The following is a 21,233-nucleotide window of genomic DNA, read 5'->3' on the forward strand; positions in this document are numbered from 1 at the left end:
AAAGAGATAGAAAAGATGGATCAGTGCTGTGTAAGTTAACTGCATTCATCACATACCATAGCACGAGTACCAGGTGGCCATCCAACTGATCTCCTGTACCAAATAACAAAGTAGAATCACAGACCATCTATATACAGGTGAAACTCAAAAAATTAGAATATCGTGGAAAAGTCAATTTATGTAAGCAATTGTTTTCATTAGCTACTGGAGTTTAATATATGAGATAGACTCATGACATGCAAAGCGAGATATGTCAAGCCTTTATTTGTTATAATTGTGATGATTATGGTGTACAGCTGATGAGAACCCCAAATTAACAATTTCAATTTTTGGGTTTTCATCAGCTGTACGCCATAATCATCACAATTATAACAAACAAAGGCTTGACATATCTCGCTTTGATGAGTCTATCTCATATATTAAACTCCAGCAGCTAATGAAAACAATTGCTTACATAAATTGACTTTTCCACGATATTCTAATTTTTCGAGTTTCACCTGTGTATTTTTCATGCAGGGTAAAAGCACTTGAGAAGGCAAAATTTCCATGAGAAAACTGAGCAAAGATAAAAAGTTTTAGTTATTTGTTTAAAATGTATAGCTTGCTCTTCATTACTAAAAAGGCATTCCAGAGCAGGTTGCAAAATTAAGAAGCCCCACTTCTCCTGTACTTATCTTCCCTTCAAATGGCTGTTTTACATTTAAAAAGCTGAAAAAGGAGAGAGAATGTGAAACAGCATACAACATGTAGTTCTGCCTGAAGTAGAGAAGGAACTATAGAAGGCCACTAATAAGACTGCAATCATATTCAAACTGGAATAAGTCTCATTGAACATAAAGCGACTTAGGGACCAATCATAACTCCCATCTAGCAGTGGCTGGGTGGAACAGAGCTCATGATGGAAGATGAACAGTTTCATCCCAGGTTTTGCTGGCACAACCCTGATTGAGCCCACTGTCAGTAGGTGAACCCACTTAGGATCTACTGGCTCCTTGGACAGCTCAATTCCACTTCTTCCTCATCTCAAAAACACCCTGATTACACTTTTGGCACACACAAAGGAAACCTTTATGGCGGCACAAATCCCCTGCTGGTGGAGCACAATGGATCCAAGCAGAGCCACCAAATTCTTTCCAACACAGGGGTTTGGATGTCTTTATTTTAAACTGACATGTATGTGCATGTGCCATGCAAGTGAGGAGCAAGCACATAAGCATATTCTATGTGGACCACACACCCCAAAACTTTGAGCATACTTGTTCTAAGTAAAACATTCTAGAATTCCTCCTATTACGCTAACTGAAACAGTATCTTCATAGATTTCTATTATTGTACAGTGCCTAGTGTGATCCTATTGGAAGGTCTGACTGGTGTTGGACTAAATGAACTGAAACAAAGCTGTAAATAAGACTGATACTTATTTTGGGTCATAATACCTGGAACAATTTTAAGGATACAAAGACTAAATACAAAGACTAAATTATCAACCTTATGGTAAGCATCCAATTAACTGATTAGCAATAGGAAATTTTATAAGAACAGTACACTATTGCAGCAAAGCCACAATTCATATGGTGGGATTGGACAAGTTACTATCATTTAATATTAATAGCCTCTCTTGCAGGGATACTGTGTGGCTGAAGAGGATAAATATTAGAAAACACTTAACATAGAAAGCTCACTGTATTAATGTATCAACAGGGATGCTACAAAATCATATACCGGTATAAGAATATTGTAAAGCTATTTTAGTTAATTACTTTTCAACGAAAGGGATTAGAACAGTAAGTAGGTCAAAAGAGAGTACAAGATTACAAGTATAAAGCATTGCCTTGTGATAAGGAGTAAGGTATTAGAGTAACATTCTCAAGTGGTCAGGAATTTAGGACATATTTTCTTTTTCACCTAAGTACTAAAGAAGACTAATTTTCAATAATATGCTGACATTATAGTTCATGCAACATTTTAATTAAAAAAAAGAAAAAAAATAGTTTTACTTATGATGATCTGCTCTCTTACTTCATGCTAGATGTGTTCTAAAAAGGTAAAGGTAGCAAAAGTTCCTAGCCCAAAAGGCATAACCAAAAGGTATCTTAAATTTTATCTTGGATTTATATCACTTAAGTACAGAAGGAAAAGTAGAAATAAGGGATTTCTGAGGGACAATGTGGAGTGGGGGATATTCTATGAGGTATAGAAAGAAAGACAGGAATGGTTCTATAGAGAGGTGTCTGATGTAGGGAAAGACAAAAGGAGTGGAGGATTTGAAATATATACCGGGTAGCTATAGTACTATAAAGAGAAAAGAGAACACTTTACAAAAAAAGTTTGGCAGGCTACGTTATGGGATGCTGCAGAGCACTATCTCCTCCAGTGCTATTTAATATCTACATGAAGTTGCTGGGTGTGGTCATTGGGAGTTTCAGGGCCAGGTGCCATCCGTATACTGATAACACTTGGTTCTATTTCTCCATAACATCACAATCAGGAGAGGCTGTGCAGTCCCAGGGCCATTGCTTGCATGCAGTAGTGAGATGGATGAGGTAAAACACGCTGAGCTTGAATCCTGGCAAGATGGAGACACTGTAGGTACAGTAACTAGTTTGCTTGTCCAAGAAATTAGTCAACTGCCCACCCTGGATGGCATTGCACTCCCTGAAGAAACACGTTTGGTTTAGGGCGTTTCTGGATGTAGCTCTATCACTGGAGGCTCAGGTAGCCTCAGTGGCTAGATTTGCCTTTTACTAGCTGCAATTGGTTTGACAGCTATTGCCACTGCTGTACCAGGAAAGCCTGGCCGCAGTATTTCATGCATTGGTTACTTCGAGACTGGATTACTGCAATGCACTCTTATGTGGGGCTTCCCTTGCGCTTGATCCAGAGGCTGCAGTTAGTGCAGAATGCTGCAGCATAATAGCTGACAAAAGTGAAGCCTTGTCAGCATATAACACCTGTGCTCAGAGAACTGCGCTGGTGGCTGATTTGCTACCTGGCCGAGTTCAGGGTGTTACTATTATTATATAAAGCCCTTAACAACTTGGGACAAGTTAACCTACTCAGCTGCTTTGATCATCAGAACAGGTGCTACATAATATCTGTTCTACCTGTACATCTGCAAGAACTTGATCTTTTATTGTGGCATCACCAAAACTTTAAAACTCCCTGCCTAGTGATACCAAGCAAGCACCCTATGTACTCCTTTTGACGCCTGCTAAAATCATTTTTATTTAGACAAGCCTACTAGTTGTTTAGTAAGTTTATGCAAGTTTTAATCTGTTTCCAGTCTATTATTTCAACTTTTTTAAAGTTTTAAATTATAGTTATTTTTTCTTATTGAAAAAACTTTGGGCTACAGAATCCGCTAACCTGGAAGTAATACCTCGGGTTAAGAACTTTACCCCAGGATGAGAACAGAAATCGTGCAGTGGAGGCACGGCAGCAGCAGGAGGCCCCATTAGCTAAAGTGGTATCTCAGGTTAAGAACAGTTTCAGGTTAAGAACGGACCTCCAGAACGAATTAAGTTCATAACCAGAGGTACTGTATTTTCCGGTGTATAAGACGACTGGGTGTATAAGACGACCCCCAACTTTTCCAGTTAAAATATAGAGTCTGAGATATACTCGACTGCAGATTCTCCACCTGGCGTATAAGACGACCCCCGACTTTTGAGAAGATTTTCCTGGATTAAAAAGTAGTCTTATACACCAGAATATACAGTACCACTGTAAACCAAAGCTCAGGAACTTCTAAACAAGATACAAAACTGGGACCATGGGAGTAGCCAGGATTTATGGGGGGGGCAGGACCCCCCACCTGTCATCCTCTTCTGTCTAGCAGATTTGGAATGAATTGTTTCAATAAGTTGTTTTAAATTACTTTCTTTTGACCAAGTGCTCAGAAAAACCTGTCAAAACAATTTTGACAGAAAAACCTGTCAAACAATTTTTTTAGTTAAGTATTTTTATTTACTTGATTGGCAGGAGGGGCGGGGGGCAACTGCCATGGGCATGGCCAGGATTTATTTTTAGGACGGGGAATGCGTTGGGGGGGGGGCAGAACCGAGTTATCAGCGACGCTGTTGGTCAGTTAAGTATTTTTATTTACTTGATTTTGGGGGAGCAGCTGCCCCTGTCCCCTCCTGGCTACACCCATAGCAACCGCCACCCTGCTCCGCCTATGTGTGGGACTACATTAAGGTAAGGTAAAGGGACCCCTGACCATTAGGTCCAGTCGCAGACGACTCTGGGGTTGCGGCGCTCATCTCCCTTTATTGGCCGAGGGAGCCGGCGTACAGCGAACCAGAGCAGCGCACGGAAATGCTGTTTACCTTCCCGCCGGAGTGGTACCTATTTATCTACTTGCACTTTGATGTGCTTTCGAACTGCTAGGTTGGCAGGAGCAGGGACAGAGCAACGGGAGCTCACCCCGTCGCAGGGATTCGAACCACTGACCTTCTGATCGGCAAGCCCTAGGCTCTGTGGTTTAACCCACAGCGCCACCCGCGTCCCTGGTGCTACATTAGTTTGGATAAAAACCTAACCAAGGAGCAGTAGCACACAAAAGTCCTTTGGCACCTTGACTAGGAGATGCACAGAATGTGCCCTAAGTTTCAGGGGAGCAGCAAGCTCCGTCCTGAGCTAAGGAAGCAGTCCTGAGGCATCTTTTTAAGGCCAAACCCATTCGCCAGAAAGTTCATATTATTATTATTATTATTATTATTATTATTATTATTATTATTATCAACAACAACAACAAATCTGTCAGTAAGTCTCTCCGTCTCCTTCGCCTCCCTTCGGCGTATGAGGAGAACCAGGGACGGAAGGCGAGGCTGAGTGGGCGCTTCAGAGGTCGAAAGGAAGAGACGGCAGACGCCGCCGCCGAGCCCCTTTCCCGTCCCGCTGCCCTGACAGGCTTCGACGTCACTTACCAGGTAGGCCGGGCCCCGCTCCCTCTTTCGGCGCCTGGTAGCCCCGGAGACCAAACGAGCGTCAGTAACGACGGCTCGGAATGGCCGGGTTCCGACATCCGGAGGAGGAGCCACCAAGACGGAGGAGGCGGCCTAGGCTCTTTTCCCGCGCGCGAAAAAGAAAGAGAGAGAGAGAGCGCCTACGCGGGAAGGAAGGAAGGCGGGAGAAACGCTCCAAGTACTGAGAGGCCGCGCCGTGCGATGCTCTGGCGCCGGCCGAGGGGGAAATCGCCTGAGGTAAACGGCGCGCGAGGCTTTACATACAGTCAGATGGAGGCTTCTGGTTGGCGGGAGCTGCTGCTGTTCTTCTTTGAGCTGGTTGGCAACGCTGCGCTCTCCTTAACTCAGCAGCATTGCCCTCGAGGCTTTCTCTGCTTTTGAAACTATCTTTCTATCTATCTCTGTGTGGAGGGGGAGCGTCTTCTTCAGAAACTCCCTGTAAGCCCACCCTTCTTCCCCCACTTTTCGTACTTTTGGCTTGCGATTTTTTTCCCGCGCTCGGAACCGGGCGGCAAGGTGTGGTTACGCGAGTAGCGTAGCGGGCGTAGTCTCCGTAGGAATGTCTGCGCGGGTTCCAGAACTACGTAGAGTATTGCAAAGTCGCTCGCTGACTTAGTGATGTTCCTCCGTCGGGTGCGGTTCCTTCTGTAGCTTCTCTTCCCTGCGGACATGTCTCCCCAGGTAAGAAGGTTGCGTGCCCGAACGAATGGCTTAACCACTATCGTGGCAGAATCTCAGCCTTTTTTTTCCTAAGCGTTGTTTATCCAGAAGCAAAGTCCTGCTGAATACAGTGGGGGTGGCTGTAGTAAATGTGCATTGGCTTGTAGTTCCATAGTTTCTCAAACTTGGGGCACAGCTATTTAACTTTGCTCGCTCTACAGAGAATGGTGAAATCCTAGAAAGGTTATTGGTTTTGTATAGCATGACTAGTTCAAATAACTCAAGTAGAATACTGGAATAAACAGGTGTGGATCTTGAAGTCTCTAGGCTACCTTTGTGCACACACACACCTTTTCTGAAAATACTTATGACAATCCCCAAACACCCCATGCCCTGCTAAGAAACATTCCATTTACATATACATTGCAAATGATACAGTCAGGCATTAAGCTGTGTGTCCTGGAAGACCTTCTCTTTGATATTTTAATGTAGGTTGTAAACTCCTTTGAGATTTTCCCCTTGAAAATATAAAGTGTTATAGAAATGAAATTAATAGTAATAATAAGCAGATTCGTACAGTAGTTTGGAGTTGATGATTTATTTAATTGTATCTACTCTGCATCTTAACAGATTGTGCCAGAATATATGTTGTTCATCTTTTTTTCTTTTTTCTTTTAACAGATGGAAAGTGACATCCAAAAACGGAGGATCCAACTAACTGGATTTAAGAACCAAGAAAAGAAGGCCCTAATCAAATTGCTTCAGACACTAAAATGTGTTTTTTTTAACACTACAGTAAGTTATGATAATTGATAAGCCTAAATATTTTGTGGATTTTTATCACCTAGAATACTTTACAACATATGGTATTCATAGTGGTAAAACTGAGTGCATGCTACACTCTGGCAAAAGAGCAAATTCTACTTCTTACCTTGTTATTTTTGAAAATGTGTATGCAATTTTTAGTTTATGGTTGTGTGTTCTTTTTGTTGCTAGGAATACAGAGATTGCACTCACCTTATAGCAAAGAGGCCTTGCAAGAGTGAAAAGTTCTTAGCAGCATGCGCAGCAGGTATGTATAGTGTGCTGTTCCTTTGCAGACGGTTCGGAAACTTCAGCTGGTGCAGAAATTGGCAGTCAAGTTGCTCAATAGGGCAAGATAATTTGAGCACATTGCACTGATCCGGGCCTGACTGCACGGGTTGCCAATTAGTTTCCGAGCCCAATTCAAAGTACTGGTTTTTACCTATGAAGCCTCAAATGGCTCAGGACTGCAATACCGTAAGGACTGTCACTTCCCATATGAGCTGACCCTGTGATCATAATCTGAAGCCCTTTGTGTGCCTTATCCATGAAAGGTCTGGAGGATGGCAACACAAGAACGGGCCTTTTCTGCGGTGGCTCCCTGTTTGTGGAATGCTCTCCCCAGGGAGGCTTGCCTGGCACCTTCATTACATATCTTTAGGTGACAAGCATCTATAACCAGGTCTTTGACTGATTAACATTTTTGGCCTTTTAAGTGTGGTTATTATGCTGGATTAGTGTTGGCCATTGTTGACTTTAATAACATTTTAAAATAATAGTGTGTTAAAATGGTTAGGGTATTTTTAATGGATTTAAATTACATTTAATTGGTAACATTTTGATGTATAGTCTATAGAGTGCTTTGGAAGAATATTTTCTTGTAAACTGTATACAAGTTTGTTAAATAATAATACCTATACTCAGATTAAACATTTTAAAATTGTAACCATTAACTACTGATGATGCACTGAGTATAAACACAATCAATCTATCAAATTAGTTACCTTATAATAATAATTTATTATTTGTACCCCGCCCATCTGGCTGAGTTTACCCAGCCACTCTGGGTGGCTCCTAATCGAGTGTTAAAACAATACAGTATTAAATATTAAAAACTTCCCTAAACAGGGCAGCCTTCAGATGTCTTTTAAAAATAGGATAGCTGCTTATTTCCTTGACATCTGATGGAAGGGTGTTCCACAGGGTGGGCGCCACTACCGAGAAGGCCCTCTATGTCTGGTTCCCTGTAACCTCACTTCTCGCAATGAAGGAACTGCCAGAAGGCCCTCTGCGCTGGATCTCAGTGTTCAGGCTGAACAATGGGGGTGGAGTTACAGGTGGGTAGCCGTGTTGGTCTGCCATAGTCAAAACAAAATAAAATAAAAAATTCTTTCCAGTAGCACCTTAGAGACCAACTAAGTTTGTTCTTGGTATGAGCCTTCATGTGCATGCACACTTCTTCAGATACGGGGGTGGAGACGCTCCTTCAGGTATACAGGACCAAGGCCGTTTAGGGCTTTAAAAGGTCAGCACCAACACTTTGAATTGTGCTTGGAACCATACTGGGAGCCAATGTAGGTCTCTCAGGACCGGTGTTACCTTAAAAACTTTAATGCATAATATTTTTTAAAGGCCATTCTAATCTGTTACATGCTTTCTTGGCATCCACATACATACTCTTGGGGTATGATTGTTGGGGGCTGTTGTTGCTGTTGTTTTTTTGTATCTGTGTTCTAGATCTTGTTGCGATTTGTGTAGAATTTTTTTTCATGTTGTATGCTGCCTTGATCATGGCTTGAACTGTGGATCGGTGGCATACAAATAAAAGTATGCATATGTGTGTACATAACTAGAGTTGGTTTTGTTTTGTATCTTCTGTGACCTTAAAAATCCTGCAGATACTAATTCTTAGTGAGCACTTTGGGTATTGTACCTATTTTACAAGGTTTTCATTTCATTTCTTGCATATCACCATAAATTTCCCAACAATAACTTCTCTTTAGCTTTCATAGTTGTGGTAATTCTCATTGATCGTTTAACACATTTTTTGCTAATGCCAAAGATTTTGACGAATTTGAAAATACCTTGTAATTGTTGGCATCCATCTGTCTTGAGAGACAATGGAGTATCTGCTGTAACTAGAAACTTGTAACTGCTGCTTCCTGCATTTGTTTTTGCTGCGTTAGCAGCACTGAAGTGACCTCACTTCAAAACTTGGCAGTGTTTACTGAGGTCCTGGGCTGTCTAAGCCAGTGTTTTTCAACCTTTTTGGGCAAAGGCACACTTGTTTCATGAAAAAAATCACGAGGCACACCACCATTAGAAAATGTTAAAAAATTTAACTCTGTGCCTATATTGACTATATATAAAGTAATTCTCTTGAATAGGAATCAAATAAACAAATTTTTCCCACGGCACACCAGGCAACATCTCGCGGCACACTAGTGTGCCGCGGAACAGTGGTTGAAAAACACTGGTCTAAGCAACAAGAGCTGCCCCACTCAACCTCAATGATGTCCAAAGGAAAGCAGAACAATACATTTGGCACCAGCTTGGCTACAGGAATTATCGGAAGGAGGCATAGAACAGTGTTTTTCAACCACTGTTCCGCGGCACACTAGTGTGCCACGAGATGTTGCCTGGTGTGCCGTGGGAAAAATTGAAAAATTCAAGAGAATTACTTTATATATAGTCAATATAGGTACAGAGTTAATTTTTTTAACATTTTCTAATGGTGGTGTGCCTCGTGATTTTTTTCCTGAAACAAGTGTGCCTTTGCCCAAAAAAGGTTGAAAAACACTGGCATAGAAGACTCCATCTAACCATCTTAGGGACTCCACTCCGGATTTGTATAGGGTTTACTCCTTAGCCTTTTTCCCTCCCAAATATGTCCTGCAAGGCAGGGGGTAGACCATGCAGGGAATTGCACTCACAAACATCTAAGAGGGCATCAGGCTGGTTTTAGGCTATTCTAATTTGGGACGCAGGTGGCACTGTGGTCTAAACCACTGAGGTTCTTGGGCTTACTGATCGGAAGGTCGGCAGTTTGAATCTGCACGATGGATGAGCTCCTGTTGCTCTGTCCCAGCTTCTGCCAACCTAACATTTGAAAGCATACCAGTGCAAGTAGATAAATAGGTGGCGGGAAGGTACATGGCGTTTCCGTGCGCTCTGGCTTCCATCACAGTGTTCCGTTGCGCCAGAAGCGGTTTAGTCATGCTGGCCACATGACCTGGAAAGCTGTCTGTGGACAAACGCCGGCTCCCTTGGCCTGAAAAGTCCATTCGCCTTTTCCTGGACTTAACCATCCAGGGGTCCTTTACCTTTTTAGGCTATACTAGATCCCAACTGGATTTTAATTAAAGCATCTAACATGATAAAAATGGAAGGTATCAATAAGTTTAAAATCATGAGTTTTCACAAAAAATAGCAACTCGTGCTCTCAGAGACCTGTGGATACACAAACTCCACCTTTCAGCCTCCTCTTCTTGTGGGTGTGAACCCAGAGCTCTTATTTTAACTGTGGCATCCAGCTCCATGAAATGACTGCACCTTTTTCCTTGCTGGCCCTAATGCCTGAATTCACCTTTCAGCATGTCTCCATTCAACCATGTAACTTATTTTCTTTAAGCCTTTCCTCAATACTAACCTTTTCTGGAAAGCTTATGAATATTCACCTAATCCCTATGGTAAATAAACCAAAGTACCCCTGCCTCTATTTCCCCCTTTCTTCCCCTGCTTTAGTGTGTCTATTTTAGATTGTAAACTCCTTGAGGTAGGGACCTACAGTATTATAGCTGTTCTTTATAAAGTGCCATGCACACTGAGCTATAAAGGTCAATTATTATTTATATATTTTTCTTGTGTCAACATCAATAATACAGAAAACGCTTCTGTCCTAGAATGTTAACTCCCTACAAACTTGTTACAAATGCACACTAGTGGAAGCTACTCAAAGGAAACTTGTGACTGAATTTTTTTCATACAAAATCTGAGTGTTTCAGGTAGCATGCCTTTGTGATTGGGAACCTTTTCACCAAGAAATATTAATACAGGGTAATGGTTCCTAAACAAAGAGGCTGAGAGTACCTTTCCCCTCCCACTCCCTTTCCATCAGATGACTGCTGGCATGCAAAGCTAGCACCTATAGAAGTACCATCTGGTAAAACGTTGCCTTGCAATGGCACAATCTGCTCTGCTCGGCTGTAAAATTGATTAGGATCACAGTTTTAGCTGCTTCACTATGAAATATGCTGTAGTTCGTTTTTATGTAAAGCGTATGGTGCTGCTGTTACTGCTTTGAACCCTGAAAGAATGGGAAAATAAGGTTTGGGCAAAAGAGGAAAGGGGACAATACCATCAAAATCACATTTAAGCTAGCATGTTGAGTACATGATGTGCTAATAGAAGAGAAATCAATTTTGGAGGTGGAAGCTGCTGGTATAAAATAATTATCTCTCAAATTTAATGTTTGACTGAGGTTATAGGGGCCTCCAGAATTCGGGTGGGCATGGCTATAGTTAAACTTTACAGAGTATGCTAGCTGGTGGGTGTGTGATATTTATGTTTCACATTTTGAAGATGAAAAGTTGCAGAAGTATGAGTGTCTATCGGCTATATTTTTCTTTTAGAGCACATGCTGACAACATAGAATAATATATCTGAAATATGCTAATGCAGAATAAAAGAGGGGGTTTCTTAAAGAAAGAATCCACGTGTAGCAATGGGCAGGCATTTATTCTCCTGCTTGCAGTCCTTTGCAAAAAAATCTGTTGATTTTTCAAAGCATTTCCCCACCCCCCCACCCCCCAAAAGAATGCTTAGTGTTTTGAAAGCATGATTAAGGCTGCAATACTATGCTGTACATATACACTTGGAAGTAAATACATTATATTTTTGAGAATATATTATGCATAGAAACTAGTGTATAAGCATAAAATGTTAATTAGTACAAAGTTGCTCAAAATGAATAGACACATTAAAAAAAAACCTAAAGAATTCTTACCAAAAAAATTAGGATCACTGTTTTTAATGAAAATGTGCCAAAACATTTTAACATTATAGAAGAGGTCAGCAACTGTAGTAGAAAATTACATTAAGATCCCCTTTTTTCTGCCCTAACAGTGGTTGTTGCTAATTTTTATATTTGATCTTCATTTGATTGCCATTTGTCTGCAGAAAAAAAATCTTTCGTGGATGACAGTTGATTTGCTTTCCAGGAAAGTGGATACTAACCAAGGACTACATAATTAATAGTGCCGAAAGTGGCAGATGGCTTGATGAAACAACTTACGAATGGGGATATAAAATCGAAAAAGTCTCCCATTATTCACCTCAAATGCAATCTGCACCTAAAAGATGGCGCGAAGAGCTGATACGCTCTGGTGCTGCAGGGGCCTTTCACAGATGGAAAGTTGTCCTCCTTGTTATGAATGGTGATAAACTAGAGGATTCTTTGAGAAGGTAGGATAAGACTTCTTAAAACTGAAGAAATATGTTAATTCACTTTGATTTAGATGAAAATAGTTTTGTGGGTGTTTCCCTCCCTCTCACTTACTATGGTCCACAGCAATTCTGCTACAGGGTCGCTTCAACTATGTTTTATTTATATAGAGATAGTATTGGCATAGGAGAAACTGTTTGCTATGAATTGTGAAGTGCATTTTGTATGTTTGGGGTTCCCCCCACCCTGTGAGTTAGGATACCCAGCTACACAGCAAATTAAATAACAATACCACAACCAATTGCGTAGAAGAATCTGCACAAGGGTTACTTCCATGTGGACAAAAGGTCATTTTCTTCAGTCTGCAACTTTGTCTTGCAGAGATCTTGAATATGTTTTTAGTAATTGGAACAAATAGAATACTGAATTCCAAAACCAAACCAGTCAAATCTCTATTAGAATCTTAGTTGGAGACCTTGGACAAATGATCTCAGGATTGTAAGGATAAAGTGAGGTAATTGCATGTATACTGTCCTGTGCACCTTCAATATACATTCTTTAGAATTTATTTTTAATTTACTGTTTTCACTGCTAAACTCAGCAGTTGTTTTACTACTTTTCTTTTGCTTCTCTGTCTTTCTGCCCATAGCTCTCCCCATCATGGTTGATTGTGGGGGGCTTAACAGGAGGAGATGGTACTTGTATTACAGTGTTACGAATCCACCTGTCCTGTTGTACCTGAAGTGTCCTTTTCTTGATGAAATTAAAATTAGTTTCCTTTCCCAGTAAACTACAATTCAAATCACTTGTTGTCACACAGACTTAGGCCCTTGCAAGCCTCAAGTATTTGATAAGAGGCATACAAGAAAACTCCAGCAGAATTGGCAGCCCCTTTCCCACATGTATTTGTGTTGTGCTGGTTTTCCAACACAAACTTTGGGGGAGTCCATGTGGTGCTTTCACACCCTCATTTAGCTACAGTGAAGGAGAGGAAGCAGCAGCCTCACTGTGCTGCCCAACAAACTATAGGTAGAAAAAGGAAGAAGTGGGGTGCACTATTGCAGTTTGCATCATATGGTTGCAGAATGGGGCCCAGGTGTTGAGTGGAGTGAAGATGGCCTAGGTTACACACAGGAGCCAATAATCTGGCATTAGAGATTTTGGGCTTATCCACACAGGTGCCCTACACAGGTCCATGCTTCTGTGTTCTGTGTCCAAACAACAAAAAGCAGTTCAGGTTTTCCATGGATTTACGTTGGCTCCGATTCAACTTTAAAGAGCAGGTTTTTGTGGGGGCAAAAAATGGAGAACATTAAAGCGTTGACCGTGAATGTAAAGTGTGGATAAATCCTAACTGAATTAATTTTTTTGTGAAAGCATCTTTATATGTCCACTGTGCTTCCTAGGCCCTATTTGCATTTCTCTCTGTGTGTGTGTGTGTGAGTGTGTGTTAGGTTTGGTGTTTCTATGAGGTTGCTCCCATCTGAAGAACAATGAACTTACTTGGAGAGAAGAAAAAATGGGAAATGAATATTATCTATTATGGTCATTCCCATTTCTGCCCCTGTTTTTCACATGGGACTTTTTCACACAGTTGGCTCTTTGCATGTAAATCCGGTAGTAATTTCTGTTGACCAGTTTAAAAACAACAACAACCGAATCAAGCATTTTGACTATACAGTATGAAATCTGTTAAGTTTTAAACTAATGCATTGACAAAGCAAATACACGTGTTTCTGATAGGAATTTTTTAAACTGCATTTTTAGGTACGTGTTCCCACAACCCCACCACAGAATTAAAGAGTAGATTTATGTTTCCTTTTTTGTATGTTGTGTAGGTTTTAAAATAAGAGTTACATTTTATATTTTCATCAAGTTTATATTGTTTCATTCCTACAGAGTTCTAGAAGCAGGAAAAGCCACAGTCTATGCAGGATTAAGTACACCAACGGACATTACTCATGTGTTAACTAATAATCCAGCATTAGATCAAGAAAGAGAGAAGCATCTCATTGGTGTGCCATACTGTCCAGTTGGCTATTTAGAAATTTATCTCTTAGAGGCAAGTACACTTAACATAATGAAAATCGTAATCGAAATACTTTCTTTTAAGTGTAGCTGTTGATTTGTGGCAAATTTAAAAGTCCAGTTTAAGCCAAATTATTATTGGATTAATATTTCAACTCTGATTTTTATTTCAAAGCATTTAAATTCTCATGAATACTTCAGAGTGAAAATTATCAGACTTCTATTGTATCCATCATCTTCCTTAGATTGCATACAAGACAGTGAAGTATAGCAGCATTAAGGAAATGTTGGACCATGATTTGCTTTTCTGTGTTTGAGGATAGCAAATCCTGGCAAGGTTGGAGTTAGAGACCTTGTGACAATGTTTGCCAGGACTTCAGACCGTATCTTTGGATCAGTACACTATGTACGTTGATCACCTAACTGAACGCCCGCATCTAACAGGGTTGCAAGCATGTTTTTTTCAGCGCTGGATTTGGAGTTGCCCTTGGTAGTCTAACATGATTGGTGCATTTAGTCTATGTCTGCAATCCCATTGACATACAGTCTTGAGCAGAAAGCACCTTCCTATCCAACTCAGGATCCAGATGGGAATGGAAATCATTCACTTCCTTGGGCCTCTTCTTGTGGTTGTTAACAGCATATTACTGAAAGCCTTGTGTGTGCCTTCCTGAAGATTGGGGACCATATATTGAATGCTTGAACAAGCTCTCTTTCTAATTATATTTTCACATATTCACAGCTGTTTTAATAATAGAGCTGTACTCTCTAAGCCAGGGGTAGCTAACGGCCCTTCAGATGTTGTTGGACTTCAGGTCCCATCATCCTCCACCAATATGACCAATGGCCAGGAATGATGGTAGTTGCAGTTCAGCAACGTTTGGAGTGCCACAGTTTAGCCACCACTAGGAAAAGTCCAAATTGCTTGAGTTGGATCCAGACTACCTCCAGGATGAACCCCTGAAAATGAGCCCCTAAAAAGCAGCTTCAGAAATCAGGAGATACCCTGGAACAGGATGACAGAGGGCACTGGGCACTTTCTTTCAGTGGGGAGGCTTCTTCTGGATCTCAATTCCTATAGCAAATGGAAGAAGTCATTCCATTCACCAAAAGACCAGGCTGGATCCAATCCCTACTGTTAGCTGTAATTGTCTGTGTTGTTGTATGCCCTCTCTATATTTGAATAGACAATAATATGCTGCATTTATCACCCAGAAGGAAATTAAAAGTGATACTGAAAAATACCAGGAGAACCATCTTAAACCTGAACAGTCAAGACAGGTGATGACTGGCAGGCATGTTGCTGAAATGAAAAATGAACTTATAAAACATATATATTCTGAACAGGTAAAAACTAGTATTATGTACATTTATTACTTTTATAGCATAAGTCAACTGAAGAAAAAAGTCTCCACAGAAATAAATGTGGAAGAAAACTGCTTGCACTGTGTAATTTTGCCTTTGTTGTTAAAAAAAAAACCTAGGGTATAGAGGTTGGGATCCACTTCTTAAAGTCTCATTGAGCAGAGCAGGTCCAATGATGAAATGGCTGTTACAAATGCAAATAGTAAAAAAACAGAATGCATGAGGTCTTGTGAAGGAATCATGAAAGGAATTCTTACAAAAGAAATGATGCCATGTGGTAAATCAATGGAAAGGATTTAAAAGCTTTAGAATTATGCAAAAATGATACAGGCCCAATCTGTCAGTACTGCTTTAATGAAAAACTGTTATTAAGTTGGTGGAGAGAACATGCACTGGAAAAATTATTCACCTTTCAAATGGGACTTCTTTCTATCAAAAAATCAATCATTGTGAGAATTAGAGCTAACTCTAAGTTTAACTGCCTTAATATTTAAACAATGTATTACAGCCCCTTTAGTCTCTTAAAGAGATTAATATTATGCACAACTAGGTTAACTGATACCTACTTTGGTAACTGAGTGAAAATGTGGTGGATTATTTTAAAAATCTATATTTTGGATTAATTATTTGTGGCTACTCCCTGTGCGATGGGACTTTTCCATCCTTCCAAAGCTGAATAGTAGGGAACCTTTGGAAAGGCATGGGATGTGGCATAGGGGACTGCAGCTAGGAAGAAAATTGTGGAAGCACCCCCTACACAAGCAGATGTGTCATTACTTGTGATGGGCTCAGCTGGATCCTAGCTAATGAGTGGCACCCAGCAATTACAAGAGCAGAAGTCTACTTAAACAACTACTCTTTCCTTTCTGCCTACATCCCAAATACCATTGGCTGCATACTGCTCAACTGTCCCAAATTGAGCGGGACATTACGGAATTACAGAAGCCATCCTGGCTTCTCACTGGATCTCAGAATGTCCTGTTTTTTGGTCTGGTCAGCTGGATCCCATGAGAGCTCAGGACCAAAAAAATGAGCATCCCGATTTTGATCAGCAGGATGTCATAGGGGGGGAGCTGCAATAGGAGGAATTTTTTCAAAATCAAATGGAGGAAACTATTTCAGTATATGCATCCAATTGCATACAGTCTAGTTACCTGAGTTTGGCTCTGTGCTGTGGGACACAGGCAGCTGTTTGTGTATATGTCTGCCAACATCTGGCAAATTTTACTTGATTACTTTTTTGTGTTTTACCCATAACACTCTACCCATAGCTTGGTAGAGTGACATTGGTAGAGTGACATCTTGGAAAGGACATTGTCTGAATAGTGAATCTCATAAGAACAGAAAATGCTGCTGATACCAAACCTCAGTTGATATGTTGTGTGACTAAAACAAGGATCCTCACGACTTATTCTGTGTATCCAGTGGCATTTTTTTACCCCATGTGCTTACTCAGCAGCAGTTCCCCATAATGCCTGCCAGTACTTCTTACGATGCTCACAAAATGCCTCAGTAATTATCCCTTATGAACCTATGACTGTAAACCTCAGTAGTCACCCCGGAACTTGGTGAAACTAGCTTCCAAGTAACAGCTTTAGGATCAAACAATTTCCTTTGTATTGTTACTATGCACTATGACTGACATTCTTATTTTAAATCAGTAATTTGCTTTTAATTTACAGGCTATGCTAAGAAAATATACTCAAATAGACCAAATGACTGAGTGCAGAAATGTGGTAAGATATGGATACTGGGTTGGGAGGGGATAGAGAGAGGGAGAGAAAGAGAAAGATGATGCTGTAATAGTTTTAGCGATCGGGTTTCAACAAATGCTGCCTTTACCTTTAAATATTATGCTAAGTAAGGAGAGAGGAAAGGTTACGAATGGTGGTGTCTATCGCAGATCAACATACACATATATAGCACATTCATGCATGATTTCTTTATTCTACTTCAAATGCTGCTGCTTTCAGGGGCAATAGAAAAAACACCTTAAAAGCCCGGCATGCATACAGAACAAGCAGTCTTTCTATTGCAGATATTGATACTCCCACATACGTATGAGTATTCAAACCTGAAGGACGTTATGGCTATGGACTCTCCACCCCTTTTTACCATGTCTTGCTTACAAATATTGACTGGGTGCTCTCCAGGTTCCCATCTGGGGAATCTGTTCTTTTTAGAATTGCAAGCCCTTGTGTTCAAATGACAAGCTTTGCTGCCAATGTAGAATGTGAATATATTCTTAATTAAATGTATCTGTGTGTGCTGGATAGTGTCTGCAATCCAGAGAATTAGCTGAGCTCACACTAAAAGATCCTAAGCCCACAGAAATTGCCACATACAAATGTTTTACATAGCAACCCTTTGGATCATTTCAGAGTCCTCAGCATGGGGCAATTAGGTAGGCTTAAATATCTGCACAGCATATCTATCTTTTATAGCTTTTGAAATTCACAAAGGGATATCCCAGTGCTTAATGTATAATTTATGGTAATTCAGCACTTGCTGCTCTTCTTGCTTACGATGGAAGTTATGCAATTTATAAATCTGGAACGCAGCTAGTTGTGATTTGGGATAGCTCTGTGAGCTGGAGTTAGGATGATAGGTATATGTCAGATTTATAATTTTGTTTCATGAAAGCCCCCAGTGAGTCATGCACTGAGCCTCCCAACAACTTATTCCTTGGAGATTGCAATCCTGAAACCCACATGTACATTACCCATTAAGAAAATTAAGTTTAATAATAGATGTTCTGCAATACAACATAATTAAATGAATAACTAAAAAAATGTACTTTCATTTTTATTTCTTACAATCCTGTGTTAAACTGCAAATATGGTGGATGTGAGGATGGAAAGTATTTAGAGGAGTACCTGGGATAGACCTGGGGTATGACATTGCTATTCCCAGTGGGTTAATCCAGTAGGCTGGGGTGGAAAACCTCCAGCTCACAGGCCTAATAGGCTTGGCAGGTGTCCCAGTTTGGCCCATCAGGCCATTTCCCCCAAACCATGCCCATCATATGTGATGTCAGGTGTGGGGCAGGTAGAGATGCAGGAACCTTAAAGTGCCCTCCTTGGTTATGCTTTGGAGGAACTTAGTAGTGCAGTTGACCCCGCCCAAAACAGACCATGTCAAACTCCAGTGGGCTTATCATTGCCTATCAACGGTAATAAGCAATAACTTCAAGCCCACTGGATTGGCTGTGCAGCTGATTCCTGTTAAAAGCAAGCTTGGAGTTACCATCTATCAGCTTGCCACACTACAAGGGAAAAAATTGTCACCAGGCATGTTGTGTGATTGACATGGGGCACAGCCCCATCAACTGTCAAAGTGGCTTACTGGGGTTGGGGGATGCAAGCAGGCAGTCTGTTCTTTGCATTTTATTTTTATTTTTATTTTTTTGGTTACAAAATGGGCTGTTCTTTTCCTTTTTTTTTAAAGTAAAGACTTTGTGTTAGGGTTTCAACTTGAATTTCTCAATTTTTAAAGAATTGACCAAAGAAAAGTCCCAATTAATCAAGGAACAGACTGTTTAAAAACAGTCATTTTTAATACAACTACTTATAAAAACTATGGATAACTGTTTTTCTCTGCCACACTGGAGGAAATGTGACTTCTAAGACTATACCTAGTATGACACTTTTGTGCATTCTCTAAAAATAAAGGCTTTCTTTGTGCTTTAGAATTGCCTCCGTTCATATGCAAATACAGTTTAACCGATTAACCAACAAACTTAGGAGTTTCTTTAAATGGCCCTAACTTATGTTTACGTGTATCTGATCAGTGCTTAATCTTTTAATTCTTAAGTCTTTCATTCCCTAGGTAAAAAATACTCGCTGTTCTGGAGGAACCAACAATATACTTGAACTAGTAGATGACCACTTATTTCCTATTGCAATCTCAGAATTTTTATCCGGAAAAGATCTGATTCCTCCTGCTAAACTTGTTCACTCTCTTCTAGAGCACATACTTCAGGTGAGAATGGCAGCTTATGAGAACTGGTACATTCCAGTGGCTAAGAAGAAGTGGCCAGGTCACTGGTCATGGGTCTTGCCTTACCTTAGCCAACTGTTTGTGCCTTCAGCACCTCATCTTCAAAATTAGCTTAATATTGACCTCCCTTACAAGGCTTTTGTAAGGATTTTATTCATACTACTACGTAAGTACTAAATATGATTGTCAGATATGAAGTATGATGTCAATGTAATAGAGGTTGATAAGTTGTTTCCCCCCCCTTTTCAGTTGCTTTTATTTTTAACCTTATTTTCCCATTTGTTTTTTTCCCCAGTTTGATGCTATGGTTTTTAGTATTTACCACACTAAAATCCCAGTTAATGTGTTTAGCACACAATGCACACTGATTTTGCTACATGAATGTTTCCTGCAGTATTGAAATGCTAGCCAGTTTGGCAGGCTGTGTTGGGGAGGCACTTTCCATTGCAGTGAATAAGGAACTTGCAGGAGCAGGAGGCAATTGCATCCCTTTCCTTGTGAATTCTGACATCCATACCATGGCACTGAAGGGCAAATGGAGATGCCATGACCTTTCAAGCCACTCTCAGACCTAGAAACTGAAAGTTTTAGAGTTGGCTGTGATTACTTAGTAGCCGAGAACACTTGAGTTCTGACTTCAAAAGCAAATTTCAGCAGCTAGGCTTGGCTTGCCATTCTTCCCTGTTTACAATGTACATACCCTGTTTCCATGTTAGAAAAAGCTGTGTACAGTGGTACCTCGGGTTATGAACTTAATTCATTCCGGAAGTCTGTTCTTAACCTGAAACCGTTCTTAACCTGAGGTGCGCTTTTGCTAATGGGGCCTCCCGCTGCTGCTGCGCCGCCAGCACGTGCTTTCCGTTCTCATCCTGGGGCAAAGTTTGTAACCCAAGGTGCTACTTTGGGTTAGCGGAGTTTGTAACCCGAAGTGTTTGTAACCCAAGGTGTTTGTAACCCAAGCTACCACTGAACTCTGTCACTTCTGACAGACATATATCTATGTAAAGGTAAAGGACCCCTGGATATTTAAGTCCAGTCAAAGGCAACTATGGGGTTGCAGCGCTCATCTCGCTTTCAGGCTGAGGGAGATGGCATTTGTCCACAGACAGCTTTCTGGGTCATGTGGCCAGCATGACTAAACCGCTTCTGGTGCAACGGAACACCGTGATGGAAACCAGAGCGCACGGAAATGCCATTTACTTTCATGACGCAGCAGTACCTATTTATCTGTTTGCACTGGTGTGCTTTCAAACTGCTAGGTTGGCAGGAGCTGGGACAGAGCAACGAGAGCTCACCCCGCTGTGGGGATTTGAACTGCTAGCCTTCTGATCGGCAAGCCCAAGAGGCTCAGTGGTTTAGACCACAGCACCACCCGTGTCCCATATATATCTGTGTAGGTAGGGCTAATCAGCATTTGTCAGGTAGCCCTCAGCCACCCACCTCTGGGTGCCAGGCTCAAGTCAAACAGCAGCCCTTCCTATTTATGCATGCGAGTCTGGAGCATTTCTGATTGCCTTATGTGAAATGTATGTAGCTCACCAGTAAAGTACATGCTTTACATGCAGAGCACCCCTGGTTCAATCCCTGGCATCTCCAGGTAGAACTGGCAGACACACCTAGAGCTGCTGCTAGTCAGTGGCAACAGTACTGACATAGATGGACCCAATGGTATAAGGCAGCTTTTGTATTTAAGGACCTTCACTATGGTGTATCCCTAGGTTTCTAGGCTGCCAGTCTTCGACATAGAAAAGAGCTAGCACTTCATTCCCACCAACACATTGAAACTGATGGGCTTTTAATTCATACTGTGTAAATGTAAATTATTCTTAATGGTTTGGGATTAAAGGTAAAAGATTACCTGAGAAATCTACATGAGTTCCATGATAGAAAAAAGTGGGTTATAATGCTGCTTAAATGGCAGATCCAATAAAGAAAGATGGCTTAGTGATAAAATATACCGTATTTTT

General features: G+C 40.9%; 2 protein-coding genes across 6 annotated transcripts in view; one reads left to right on the top strand and one right to left on the bottom strand.

Annotated features, from left to right (window-relative positions):
- KIAA0825 (KIAA0825 ortholog) overlaps nt 1-5,068 on the bottom strand; it is a 180,328-nt gene extending 175,260 nt beyond the window's left edge. For 2 of the 3 annotated variants that reach the window (XM_033163688.1, XM_033163692.1), the window contains exon 1: nt 4,929-5,027. Coding sequence is in view for 1 of the 3 variants with exons in the window: in XM_033163690.1 (XP_033019581.1) it covers nt 4,929-5,026 (98 nt within the window). In the remaining 2 variants the exon portion in view is untranslated. Of the gene's footprint in view, nt 1-4,928 lie in introns of all 3 variants that reach the window. The other variant, XM_033163690.1, reaches the window with a different exon arrangement.
- A 3-nt stretch (nt 5,069-5,071) lies between these two features.
- Nucleotides 5,072-21,233, top strand: part of SLF1 (SMC5-SMC6 complex localization factor 1) — a 34,838-nt gene continuing 18,676 nt past the window's right edge. The window contains exons 1-8 of one of the 3 annotated variants that reach the window (XR_004427537.1): nt 5,072-5,204; nt 6,309-6,422; nt 6,624-6,699; nt 11,651-11,894; nt 13,774-13,936; nt 15,118-15,249; nt 16,950-17,003; nt 19,096-19,248. Coding sequence is in view for 2 of the 3 variants with exons in the window: in XM_033163693.1 (XP_033019584.1) it covers nt 5,169-5,204; nt 6,309-6,422; nt 6,624-6,699; nt 11,651-11,894; nt 13,774-13,936; nt 15,118-15,249; nt 16,950-17,003; nt 19,096-19,248 (972 nt within the window). In the remaining variant the exon portion in view is untranslated. Of the gene's footprint in view, nt 5,205-5,621; nt 5,649-6,308; nt 6,423-6,623; nt 6,700-11,650; nt 11,895-13,773; nt 13,937-15,117; nt 15,250-16,949; nt 17,004-19,095; nt 19,249-21,233 lie in introns of those variants that run through there. The other 2 variants (XM_033163693.1, XM_033163695.1) reach the window with 2 other exon arrangements.

The sequence above is a fragment of the Lacerta agilis genome, chromosome 11 (assembly GCF_009819535.1).
Source record: "Lacerta agilis isolate rLacAgi1 chromosome 11, rLacAgi1.pri, whole genome shotgun sequence".
NCBI classification, from domain to species: Eukaryota; Metazoa; Chordata; class Lepidosauria; order Squamata; family Lacertidae; genus Lacerta; species Lacerta agilis.